The 14,040-nt window shown below is 43.4% G+C and overlaps 1 protein-coding gene across 1 annotated transcript in view; it reads left to right on the forward strand.

Annotated features, from left to right (window-relative positions):
* The first annotated feature begins 3,327 nt into the window (after positions 1-3,327).
* The window catches only part of LOC125715791 (serum response factor-like), a 31,655-nt gene continuing 20,942 nt past the window's right edge, over positions 3,328-14,040 (forward strand). The window contains exon 1 of the mRNA XM_048987738.1: positions 3,328-4,397. Coding sequence (XP_048843695.1) covers positions 3,792-4,397 — 606 coding nt within the window. The 5' untranslated portion in view covers positions 3,328-3,791. The remainder of the gene's footprint in view (positions 4,398-14,040) is intronic.

Raw genomic sequence — 14,040 nt, forward strand, 5'->3', positions numbered from 1 at the left:
AGTCCTTAAATGTAAAAAGTTTTTCCAAAATGCAGATATGTGCATCTTGCTCTCATCATCACATAAACAACACAGTTTTCAGTCTAGTAAGATTGATAAACATTTTATATTTCCATCCATTTTCTATGTCTACTTATCCAGTACAGGAAGCACAGTGGACAAGGCTGGGGACACCCTGGATAAGGTGCCAATCTGTAACAGGGCACAGGGTACAGGGCACAGGGCAGGGTGACACCCTGGATGGGGTGCCAGTCCATTGGAGGGCACAGTACTGAGGGCACCCTGAGTGGGGCGCCAGTCCATAACAGGGCAGGGGGACACCTTGGATAGGATGCCAGTCCATTGGAGGGCACAGTACTGAGGACACCCTGAGTGGGGCGCCAGTCCATAACAGTGCAGGGGGACACCTTGGATAGGATGCCAGTCCATTGGAGGGCACAGTACTGAGGACACCCTGAGTGGGGCGCCAGTCCATAACAGTGCAGGGGGACACCTTGGATAGGATGCCAGTCCATTGGAGGGCACAGTACTGAGGGCACCCTGAGTGGGGCGCCAGTCCATAACAGGGCAGGGGGACACCTTGGATAGGATGCCAGTCCATTGGAGGGCACAGTACTGAGGGCACCCTGAGTGGGGCGCCAGTCCATAACAGGGCAGGGGGACACCTTGGATAGGATGCCAGTCCATTGGAGGGCACAGTACTGAGGACACCCTGAGTGGGGCGCCAGTCCATAACAGGGCAGGGGGACACCTTGGATAGGATGCCAGTCCATTGGAGGGCACAGTACTGGGGACACCCTGGGTGGGGCGCCAGTCCATAACAGCACACACTCTCACACTATGGGAAATTTAGAGACCAGCTCTCCTAACCAAGTGTATGGAACACCCCTGGCCAATCATCTGAACTGGCTCCATATCATTTCATTTCATAGGTGGATTATACAATTTAACTAAATTTACTAGTTAAGTGCATTACACTTGTACATGGAATAAAATATTCATTTCATAGAAACTTGACATATTTCATACATTCCAATTTGTTCCATTTTTTTTTGTACTAGCAGAAGGTTTAGCTGGATCTCAAAAATAAATCTCAGCAGGGTCTTGGTTTTGGAGAAGTCTGGCTCCATCTGAACGAGGACCTTCATCGGGATATTGTACAGTCAGATTACGTTATCTCACTTGTCTTGTTTCTGGGCTCCACTGTTGTTTCATAAATAGATCTTTTATTGCTACAATAAAGCATCATGGTTTGAACAAGATTCTTCCCTGATTTAATGAATCTCCTGGGAAATAAAAAATACTGCTGTAAGCTATATTGTTCATGTGGGAATTAACATTGTCATGCATGCAACATTCACATATCATGTAAGAATTTTGTATTCTACCCTTTTAGTTCCCCGATGTTTTATAAAGTTATAGCTTGTGATGTCTGAGATAATCCAAGGACACAGATTAATTGGTCTGTCACACTGAACTGACATGTCATAATGTTGTTTTTATATAAATAATTATCTGCTGGTAATATTAAAGGAAACTTAAACCAGAAAACAAACCAAACAAATATATTGCCTGCATACAAATCTGCTCTTGCTTTTAATTTCCATGTCATTCATCACTACCTAATACAAAGTAATGGGTAAAGAATAGGTAAAGAATGTCTATTTAAGGCTGGATTCCAAATGCAAAATCACTTTGTGATTAAGATTGGTATGCTAGCTACTGGATTGCTGTTCCAAGGTCAAATTCAAATTCCTGTGAATAACATTTTTTTCCCTCCAAATGGGTCTCTCACAAGGTCAATTAATTAGACATTGGCTATTCCCTTGGACCTTTATATAAAGCTTCAAACGCAAATTAGGCTTCTCCTTGTTTTTTCCAATGCTTCACCTCTAATCACGCATAAGAGTAAGCCTTGTCCATCCATTTTGCGTTGTTCTCTTGTCAGGAAAGTTACAAATGGCTGAAACAATCAACAAGCTATACTGCCCTTCATGACCGAAGCAGTCAATCACAAATAGCTGTACCACCTAATCCATGTCAGGGAGGACACTTTGAGCTACTTCGGGTTTTATAAACTACTTTAAAACTGAAAGGCTCCTGTGCTTGGCTAAGTAGTTCAGTTCTTCTTGTGCTTTGACTGGTTTGTTTCCTTGATTGAATGACTCGTCCAGCTGTTTCACATTAACATTAGCGCATGATTATGGGAGACTGACCAATCAGCACACAAGAAGAACTTTTAAATTTAGCTCCTTTTGATTGAAATGGTAGTTTACAGATCCTGTCCTGGCACAAAGTGACCTTTCCAACATGGATTAGGTGGTGACCCGAATCACAATGCTAACTGTGTTAATCCTATAGAATATTTCCTATTGTCCATCCTTTTGTACCTTGTATTGCACGTTACTGACATTATCCTGAGGAATCCTCAGTGTTGGCACTAACCACTGGAGAGGCCACCATGGTCGATCAGAAAGACCAGTCATTAGCTTTGTCACCAGAGAATACCGCTTTGAGGGAAAAATGCTCCAGGACCTCAGGGTGTGTTGGGCTTTGCTGGGTCTCATTTCTCAACAGAATAGTGATAGAACACAAAACTGGCGCAGTAGGGCACTGGCCCGCTGACTGAGGCTTCACTGGCAGATCAGCCACAGAATTGGAGGTGCTTTGAGTTAATCATAAGTGTAGGACTGGTGTATTAGAGTACAGGAATTGTCCACACCTTGTGTGCCTGTGTCTGTTCCCATGGTATGAATTTACACTGAAATGTTTACTTAGTCTGTGAATGAGTTTACTTGTGAGTTTGACTAAGGCATTTGTATAACAGAAAACACCGTTTCAATCTCGTTTAGTGTAGCATAGAAAAGAACTATGTAAAGAAAATAACTAAGTATTTATATGAAAGTTAATTTAATAATGGATTAAAAACCACATTAGAATATTTTAACTAAATTGTTTTTAAAGAAATGTAAAATTATACAGAAGAAGCGATTTGTAGCAAATCATCTGCGCAATGAAGTTAATGCTCTACGCAAACAGGGCCGTATTTCATGCGGACACTAGTTGCTTGCACGTAGTTCATAATTTACAATCAGTTCAAAGACAATCACTAGATGCTACGATGACGTGTGGGATGATCGCGTCCATTTTGGTATTTATTCTAATAACTTTGTTTTTTTGGCCAATGGCGGTGCCGTTCAGCGTCTCAGTAACCAATGCTAGCGCATCACAGTGACTCACCATATAAGGAGAGCTAATGCCATAAAAGGAAACATTATATCTCTTTATATGGAGGAAAGTAGATCGGGGAAATCAGGCATTCATTTGTACCGTGTTAATTTATCTCTTAGGCGACAATGCGGGATTGAGCGTGCAATGCTAAAAAGTAATTATAGAATTATTTTATCTAAAGATATATAGTTATTATACGCCAGAAATGAAGACCGAGGAAATGTGTTAGGTTTTTCGGAGGAACTATATGTTACGGCGGAGTAAGAAAGCGTGCGTAATCCGCATTTTCCTTTTGGAGAGTGCGGCGCCTTTTGGAGGCAGAGGAGATTGTACTTGACGGAGCTGAGGGATGGCGTATGTGGGGTCGCGTCACTTTCGAAACTTATTTCACTAGTTCAGAAAGGAGTCTAGCTTTTTAAAATTTATTTTGTAATATTTCCTGTAGCGCTAGTTTAACTGCATTTACCCCATTGCGTGTGCAGTGCCTATTGCAGTCCCCCAAATAACCAGGCACCGGCGGCTGGCTGGTATTTTGAAAGATTTCGGTCTGCCATTTGAACATGTTACCTAGCCAGGCTGGGTCGGTACCAGCGGGAAACGGGTCAGCGTCCGGCAGGGATAACACGAGTCACGATTCGGGCTTCCGACCCGGCTCAGTCAGGAGAGGGCTGATTGAAGTGGCGACCGTGGCTGCACGATCGGCGGACTGCTCAAGGATGCTGGGGGGCAACGGAGCAGGAGTGGGATCCAGGATGGGGGTGAGGCAGGGTAACGGGGCAGGTCTGACCGCCCTGCAAAGCGTCGCCTCGGTCGGGGGGCTCGGTGCTCCCGGCGGCAGCAGATACGAGCCCGACAGGGAGATCGCCTCCCAGACGTGCAGCGGTTCTGACGCCGACTCCGACCTGGGCGACGACGACGACCCTATGAGTTCGAGACGGGCCGTTAGGAGAGGGGTGAAGCGGGAGAGGCCGGAGATGGAGGGCGCAGCCGCGGGGGCAGAGATCGGCGTGTCCCCCGGAGGATACGCCGGCGTTCCCGGAGGAGTCGCAGGGGCGAAGCCCGGCAAGAAGACCCGGGGGCGAGTGAAAATCGAAATGGCCTTTATCGACAACAAGTTGAGGCGGTACACTACTTTTAGCAAAAGGAAGACCGGTATCATGAAGAAGGTGAGTGTCCGGAGACGGCGTGCAGCTTCATCGCGCAAAATAAATAAAAATAACAGTATGGTAAAATAACTGCAGTATGGGTATTAATTGCTAGGAAAGTGTCCTGTCAGTATCGGGCACCCTGCCTGTCCGCAGTTCTCTCTTGTACTTGTTTCTAGCTTTACTCAGAGTAAAACTTCTGGTTGGTCTGCGTTTCTGCCTAAAACATGCATCAAATATCTCGTTTCGCTTTGACGGTCACAAAGTCATCGCGATCACGTTTCCTTAGGCTGCATTCTGCCCAGACGCCATGTGACATTTGGCTTCCCGTGGACGAAGGCTTCCTCAGAAGTGTGCTCGGGTCCGGCACCCCGGCATCTTCCCGATGTCGCTTACAGGATGCCTTAAATAGAACAACACCGTCGGCATCCAGAATTTTATCCTAACCCTAACCCCCTTACATCCCTGACACACTCACTCCCTCATGCATGGGATCCGCACACAGCCTGAAAGATGCATGTGATGGCCAACTGCTGCCGCATATATACGACTGTGGTTGTGTTAGTAAAGGATGTAATAGGGTGGCGTGAATATCGGCTGCTGAAACGTGTCCAGCATGCGGGCTTCATACGGGAGCTGATGGGTAACGAGGATTCCTGTTGCATTGTGTAAATATAAAATCAGCGTTTCATATGAATCCGATTATCAGACCAAGCTGCACTTTCAGCTAGGCGAACATGTTTTGTCATGCTCACTGGAACCAGCTAATCTCTTGTAAACTTAGTCCAGCCACTGTTTGTTACAGAATTGTTAGGGCTTTAATAATAAAATACTTTAAAGTACCAGCCCCTTACCAGTAATTTCTGTATGTTTAGGGCTATTTAAATACAGAATTGTGCCTTTCCAGCCATGGCTGTAGGCTTGCAAGGTTCTTATGAATGGATGAAACTGTTAAATCAGAATGTCTCAAAGGTTTATCTTGAAACCAGGGTTTTCCAATGGGTGGGGGCTGTACATTTAATTTTCAGTCTGTTGTAGTTTCCTAGAGCACCATGTTGGTGACATAGGCCTGACAGGTTGCGTCGGCCTGGCCTTCCTCAGGGATATGCTGCCTTTTTGACCCTGAGCCACTGGAATGCTGTAGCCGCTCTGCCTTCTTCCAGATCAACTCCAGGAATTTCTCGATTTTTCCCGAAACGTAGCTTGTACATAATGGAATTGATTGCCTCATTTTTTTCGACATGGCCACCTGTATGTCACACGATAAAATCTTACCTCGGTTTAGTCTCCAGTTTTCCCAGATCAGTATATCCACACTGTGCATATAACTCCTCAGAGCTTCAATTCCTGTTTTACATGTGCCCAGTGTGTTTGTACAGGAATTTCCTGCCCTCATGTTATATTATAGCATAAGCATAATTAATGTGCATATAATGGATATTTTAACCTGCTAGGGGGTGGATATTTACCATTAATAAAAGCCCAGTTCTTTTCTAGAAGTGTGTTCATGTGAAGTATTCACTACTGTGCAGTATCTCCAAACCTTTCTTTTTAATGACTGACTATGCTAGGATTTCTGTAATGCTGTCATGGTAAGAATGGGTGCAGCAGCATTCATGCACATGTGCTGCAGGTTGGAAAGGCTCACTGGTGCAGTAGCATTAGCGGTTAGCTAGCTGAAACACCCGGAGTACGCAGAGTCTGATCCAGGCATAAAGTAAATGGCCTCAAGTGACGGAGCCTGTGTGTTTGTGCTTTTGTGTACTAATCGCGGCTCTGTTTCAAGTGATGCACTTAAGTGCTGCTGGGATGTTGATCCTAATTCTGTTCAACTTCCTCGTTTTGGCCGAACCTTTTTCCCAAAAATCTTTGAAAAATCCTTTTTATAAATGATCCTGCCAAGTTAAATCGAGCTTATTATGTAAACGTAAGTTTCCTGTGCAGTGTAATTAGATGGCGTGTGTCTCTGCTTTTCTTAACCGGTGATATTTGGCTTTTATATATTTCGGCAGTTTTATTTGTTCTGGAGTGGAATGTTACTGTAGGGAAGTGTATATGTAGCTATTGCGGGTCTGATGGCCGCAATGTATGTTTCAGTGCTTCCCCTTCAGTCAGTCAGTGCTGCTCGGGTCTCCCGCTCTTTGAGTCATTTTTGTTTATAAGCCGCGAAATGGTATTTGAATGTACTGGCCAGGCACAGATCCCACTTCTGATCGCAGCCAGTGGCGCATCAGCTCATAAAGCCAGCCGAAGATGCCGTTCCTGCACAGATGCTTATGGGGAAGGTTCTTGTGTCTCCTCATCCATTGATAGTGACACGTCACCTTACCCAGAATAGCTCATCAAGCCTGCATCTTGTGTTTCCCGGGCCTCTTGCCTACAAGGCCTGAATCAGAAGAGGTTTATAAAGAGTGTCAAAGGGTTAAACTTGGAATGACTCGTTCTTTAAATGGTCGAGTTTATTTAAGCTTTGTTAATGTAGCTCCATAGGTTTATCGTGGCTTTTCGTCATTGTGCATTATTCTGGACAGAATGCATGTGTGTTGGTCTTTCTACATTTGCTTCATATCCCCTTGTCTTTGGGTCATCTTTGATTGATCTCTATTCTACTGCTGTTGATTCTTGCCCAGGGTATGACTGACATGTGACGGGTCTTTTAAGAGTGTTTTTTGCCTCCAGACATCCTGTTCCACCAGCAGTCCACACCCCCCTGGGTTGTCTAGTAGTGGCTTGGTCTGAGTGTCCAGTGGGTACTTCTTAAGTTCTTTCTGCCCTGTTGCTTTTGTTACTCTGCATCTATCTCTGATATAAAGCAGACTGCCATTGACTCTGGAGTTGAAACTCTGCAGATTTGTTGGAGTCTTGATAATCTCGATTCCTTGGATATTTTCAAAATGGATGTTACTGTTGCCTTCTGCTTTCCTCGCTTAATGCCCTAATTTGTGTCCCTGCTGCTAACTTGTGCAGCTACATGAGTCGGCAACTGGCTGCTTCAGTAATTGAAGTGTAAACTACCTCAAGATGGCACCTTCAATACTAAGTTTGTGCAGTAGTGTCCAGGAACCTCCCCCCCCCCCAAACCATCTGTTGATTGTGTGACAGGAATGAAAGATCCCTGAAATAGTCAAGATTATTGAATCCTATGTTTGTGGTTCTTATCCTGCTAGTTGCTAAGAAAGCAAGTTTAAATGGCCAAATTGAAGAGCAAACCACTCAAGAAATGTCACAGATCTCATTAGTTTCCATTATATCCTTAAGTAATCTTATTAGATTTGAGCTTTTATATGGAAGTAAATCAGTCCTTGTAGAAAATCTGCAAGCTGCTAAAGATTTTTGGGTGGAATTCTGAACTCTTAAGATGGGCTTGTTTTCTCTGGCCTGAGTACAGCTCTCATTTAAACCTGAGTGCCCTTTAGAGTAGAGTAGTTTTTAGCATCACTGGTCATGTGTACAGGACTTTCCCATTCGTTGAATATAGTTGAATGCCCCACATTTAACTAAGTTGTGCTGTTTGAGAGATTCTGGTTACATCGTTACCATTGTCTCCAATCCCACCATGCGGTGCGGGGATCATGATGTTGGCATAGGTGATGTGTGCCGTTGAGGCAAACCGTCATCTTGTGTGTTTGGTCTTTTTCTATAAGTCACATGATATTGTAATAGTTGGAGTAATTTGTATGTCGCTCCCGGCGGTCTTTATGGCATCAGGTGAGACTGAGGAAACATCGTAAGGGGAAGTGGCTTTCCCCCAGCCTCTGGTAATTGCCGCTGTATTTTCAGTATACCATATTCCTAAGATGTCAGTTGGCTTGACAAGACCCCCCCCCCCCATGTTTCCACTCAGGTTGATGTAAGTTTTTTATTTGCCTTGCATCACTGCTTGGGCTGACACAGATTTTAATGGGAACAGATAGGTGACTGCTATTGTGTACCCCTAACCCTGATGGCTTTGTAGTGCGGAGATAGCATGCCTTGTTTTCCCCCCCTTCAGCTTATTGAATTAGTCATCTGGAGACTTTTTTGGCAAATAAGTAGCATAGTGGACAAGCGGATTGTAAGATCAGTGTAAGATCTGGCTACCTCACACGCGCATTACTGTGAACCATTGATCTTCATGTTTTCCACTTGTAGATAAGTGGCACCCATCTCTTGACTGAGTGCTGCAGCAGAGGTGGCACTTCCCTTTAATTAGCTGAGCGGTGATCTCCAAAAGCTTTCTCCTTGAAAATAGCTGACAGGTCTGTGCCTTTAGCTGTTGAGGGCAGTGATGCCCATAAGACAATCAGCAGCCCGTCTCTATTGAGCGTAAGGAAGATGCCTCCTCTTGGGGGACTTTCCTGCTCCACTCAGCCTGCCGCATGTTCATTGCAGCAGAGCTTTGTGGGTAGAGACCCTCCAGCTGTTCTCTGGCCTTTGTGTGGCCTGTCCTCGCAGCTGTCGGGGGGTGGGGTGACGTGGGGGGTGCTGTGCTACGTCCGGGAAAGAGCCTTTTCTACACTAACTGGATATGTTACAGGAGTGAGCGGATCCTCGATGTTGAGTGTGGATGAGACATTTGTAGAGGGTCACCCTCAGCGGGGGTGTATATGAGGATTTCAGTGTGGTTTGCCGTGCCAGAGTAGACTGCTTGCAGTGGGAGGCAGGTGAGTCCAGGTTTCATGTGGTGATTCCTGACTGTGTGTGTCAACACTGGTGTGTGAATGCAGTGCTGTTTGGTGGGCCTGGTTTATTATTCAAGGTGCTGTCAGGCACGGTCCTGTGAGTACTTTGATGTTTACACCTGCTGAGAGGCTGATTTTATTCAAATTTCTGTGTAAAATCTGATATCAATTAGCACTTGTGAGATAGTTTGGTGTCTGTGAACACTGCTGTTTTGTTTTAGGTTGTTTTAATCCGTAGCTGCTAATTAATTTCCAAGTGAAAATGTGAAGTATCACCTAGTGAGCGGCAGAGCCTTGTCATGTGAATGAAGGCTTTTCAGGACTGGCGTGTGTTTGGAAAAGGGCTTGAGGATGTCGTCCCAGTTGGTTTGAGGGACCCTTCTAGCTGACTGGGAGCTTTTCTGTGGCGGTGATCTTGTACCCTTTGGTTATAGACGGTTACTCCTCTCTGCGGGAGTCTCATTGTCTGTTGGGACTCGGGTTTCAGGACCAGACACAAGGCTGTTGTATCCTGGCCTTAATGACGTCCTGTCTGGTCATCAGTCATCTTTATCACTGACTGTACGTGTATCTTTGTAGAAGATACTTTGAAGAAGTCATCACAGTTCAGCCTGCAGCGAGCACTGAACTGCTTTGGTTCATGGCTGAAGTCAGTGGCGGGGAGATTATGAGTAATAATGCCTGATCATCAGCTGATGCCTCTTGTGAAATGCCCTGGCCAATCGCGGGCTGCTTTATGGGCATACCTGCGAGCATCGCCTCTTCAGTTAGTGTGCTGATGTATTCCTCAGAGAGGCATTTAACCTGAAATGCCACATTTAGAAAAGGGAATAAAAGCTGCATTAAAGGATCAGGTTGTAACTTGTCACTTATGCTGAAAGTGTTTAATAGACTACAAGCTTGAGAAGATTTCTGAGCTATGCGGGAAAGAGCCTGCGTTGACACATGCTGACACTCTTAACGAAATCACCAGCGGGCCTCAGAAAGTAAGGCTGCTGGGACTGTCATTGCTGCTGCTATTCATATCTTCAGAAGCTAGTGCTGTGAATCTGAAAACCTAAAACCCAGTCTTATCCGCAGCAAGGTTTTGCAGTCATATTCAGTGGATGTATCACCAGCGATATGATAATGTCTGGGCAAAGCCACGTGTTTACAATCAAAACTAAGGCTGTGATGTTTGCTAAAAATATAACACGTGACCTGTAAATTCTTTGAAGTGCAGGGAATGTAAAACTAAATACTTTTACTGCCTGATTTAAGCAGTTTTTATACTCCAGAGTACTGAGAGGGTCGTCTTAGCCAGAGTTATTGTATCATTCTGTGAATTTATAGAGGAGCCCTGCCAATGTACTTTACACATATTTGATGACAATTGGTCATGTGTTTATATTAAGAAATACAAGCCAAATAAGGCTTGCATTTTTAGCACTTTCCCATCGCACCAGGTACCATATTTTTGATTCCTTCCCTCTTCCCTTGACTTCTGGTCGAGTACCAGTAGCAAAAGTTCCGGTACCTTCTGGGGTACCTTTTTGGTGCCTTGGAACTTTGGGGTGAGACTTGCCAATACTTACTTTTCAATTGGTTATGCAAACAGCCTGCCTCTGAAAAACAATACAACCACCGTCTGGGGAAAAAAAAACTAACTCTCAAAATATATAAACAAAGTTAAAAAAAAAAAAAAAAAAAAAAATGAATACATTTACAAAGATACCTGAGCTTTAATTGCGGTTGGATCGGAAAATTTTGAAATCGCTGTTTGATTTTGTTGAAATAGAGATATTTATAAAGCAAGAAAGGAGTTAAAAATAAAAACATTTCTCACATCTATCTGGTAGTGATTTAAGCAACAATGATTGTGTCACAGATGCATGCAGCGCTCATGCAAAAGCAGTGGAAATGTGTTTTAAATAATCAGTTCAAATTTTAAGCTTGAAGAGGAAATTCAAACTTTGCTTCCTATGGCAGACTAAAAAATGCTTTAGCATGCCCCCCTCCCCCCATGTAATAATGTCTGTACAGTATGAAGGTATGAAACTGCCTTCTTTCAATGTAAATAACTGCATGGGGATAACATGCAATATTAATATTAATATCACCCATTGCCCAACCATATAATACACTATGGCCATTTTTCGAATTCACTACAAAATACCCCACCGCGCATTGTGATGTCATTCAGCAGTAGAAAAGTGTAAATTAATTGTAGTGATCATGTGTCTGTGTCCCCCTGCAGTCCAGAACCATGTGGTGAGGCAGTTTATCCATTCTGTGAGTGCACTATACTAGGGGTGGGAAAAAAATATCGATTTTATGTTTAATTGCAATCCGCATCTTGAAGATTCAGTATTGATTCATAAAATCCCAAGATCAGTCTAGTAAATTTATGGCGCTTCCCTGTAAATTTCAAAATAATTTAGCTGAATTTGACTCTATTTTTACTTTGTATTGGTCCTGTTATCATATAGGTTGCCATAGTATTGTGTAATTGAACCTGTGTGTGTGTGTGTGTGTGTGTGTGTGTGTGTGTGTGTGTGTGTGTGTGTGTGTGTGTGTGTGTGTGTGTGTGCATAGATCACATTTGAGGACCAAATTGTCCCCAAAGTGTAGTGAAACCTGAAATTTCCTTCCTTTTGGGGACATCTTTTGAGGTCTCCATTTGGATAACCTCGATTTTCCAAAAATCTTTGAATGCAATCAAAAATGTAAAACAGTATTTCGGTTGGTTACTTGTTTTTAAGGTTGGGGATGGGTAGGGGTTAAGGGTGTCGTGATTGAGATTAGATTTTTTCCCATATAAATGAAATGAATGGACGGTCCTCATTTAGATAGGAAGACCAACTTGTGTGTGTGTAACAGAATTAACATTCTTTTTTTATATTTTTATATATATTTTTATATATATGTGTTGTGAAGCAAATGAGTAACTAAAACACTGGAGTTGTTTATTTCTGGTTGTGTACACGAATTGCAGAGAGAAATAGTTTTGTATATTCAAGGGCAGGTACCAGAATAAGTTTCATGCTTTTTCATTATCTTGTATTCATCAAATGAAATTTTAAATTGAATCTAATACGGTACATATGAATCGAAATCAAATCGAATTGTGGGGTCAGGGCTGATTCCCAGCCCTAGACAATATCTGTATGTTTCTCACATAAAACAATTCTAATTTCTGTTTTGGTATGTCTATAATTTAAAGTCCATCTGAAACATGGCATGTTTTAGGGTTGCCCATTTCTATCTTCAGCTATTCTTTTCAGTCAGAAGTCATGTTTTCTGCTTTGAAAGAGACGGGTTGGTTTTCTTTTTAAGGAATTATACCCATATGTTCGTCAAATAAAAGATTTTGGTGTACAGGCCTTTGGCCTTTCTTTAGCGGTTTTCGCATTTCTACGTGAGACTGTATTTGTACATTTGTGTTCCATTCCAATGTCTCTCTAAATATGGAAAGCTGCTAAATAGTATCAAATCTCATTCGTATTGGATTGATATCGAATCGAAAATGAATAGAACTGGGTCATCTGTGCCAATACCCCGCCCTACATTACCATGTCCAGTGTTGTCTTTGCACTGCCACGCATCCTGGGAAAGCCTCCCAGAAATGCCTTCTGTGTAATCTGTAGTGGATGGATGGATGTAGGCCTGTTACGATAATAGATTTTGCTGCACAATTGTGATAAAAATAATATTGTTGTTTGTGAGACCATTACATGTGAGACCATGTAATGATAATGGCATATTAATGCAAGTACACCTTTTCAACGATTAAACTTTAATAGTTTAAAGAACATTTTACACTGGGACTGGAAGACATTTTTAATATCCAAAATAAACAAAACAATAAATAAAATTAAACATTAGGCTCAGACAGGGAAAACAGGCAAAACTGCTAGTTTTCCATGCACTCCTCTGAGAAATTCAGCAAATCCAACATATTTATACTCAAATTTCATATAATTTATTGCCACATTTTACTTTACTTATTATAGTGAACACGTCTCACTGGGCGAAATTGATAATTATAATCAGATGTTGTACGAATAAGACTCCCCTTCGTATCCGTGGATGTAAGACATCTTAACACCCTCCTGTAATTTACTCGGTACTTTGGAGAAGGATTTACAAAAGCGATGTACGTCGTTGATCATAAGTCCTATAAACGGCATGCCATTTTTCACAGACCGGAAATGAGCGAGGGGGCAGCATGGTGGTGAAGTGGTTAGCGCTGTTGCCTCACACCTCTGGGATCCGGGTTCGAGTCTCTGCCTGGGTCACGTGTGTGGAGTTTGCATGTTCTCCCCATGTCGTCGTGGGGTTTCCTCCGGGTACTCCGGTTTCCCCCCACAGTCCAAAAACATGCTGATGCTGATTGGAGTTACTAAATTGCCCATAGGAGTGCCTGTGTGAGTGACTGGTGTGTGTGTGCGCCCTGCGATGGGCTGCCCCCCCATCCTGGGCTGTTCCCTGCCTCATGCTCATTGCTTCCGGGATAGGCTCCGGTCCCCCCACGACCCAGTAGGATAAGCAGATGGATGGATGGAAATAAGCGAGCCGCATTTCCATGAACGCGAAAGCTGACGTGCAAAGGGCCCACTGACACGAGAGTTCACGCCTCATTACTAGTGATGTGTCGTTTGCGAAGGAGATGGCTCTTTGAGCCGACTTTTTAGTGAATGATGGGAGCCGGCTCCTGTCCAAGAGTCATTTTATTAATGTTTATAGAAGGGTCCAGGTTTTTAAGCTGCCTAAACATTAAGTACGACAGTGGCCGGAACACGTTGTCTTGCAAAAAAGCCCGCCCACGAGATGGCGTCTTTTTTTTTTTTTAACAAGCTCAAATCGGCTCACGCTAATCAGCATCAGGTTAAACGAAGAGTGGGGCTGGTTTTTTTAAAAAGAGCCGTTTAGAGCCGAAAGAGTCGGCTCTAGTTGGTGAGCTGAGCGGATATTCCCATTTGGTAGAGAGAGACACGAAGAAAACAAACATGCAAATGAAAATT

This window comes from Brienomyrus brachyistius, chromosome 20 (assembly GCF_023856365.1).
Source record: "Brienomyrus brachyistius isolate T26 chromosome 20, BBRACH_0.4, whole genome shotgun sequence".
In the NCBI taxonomy this organism is placed as follows: Eukaryota; Metazoa; Chordata; class Actinopteri; order Osteoglossiformes; family Mormyridae; genus Brienomyrus; species Brienomyrus brachyistius.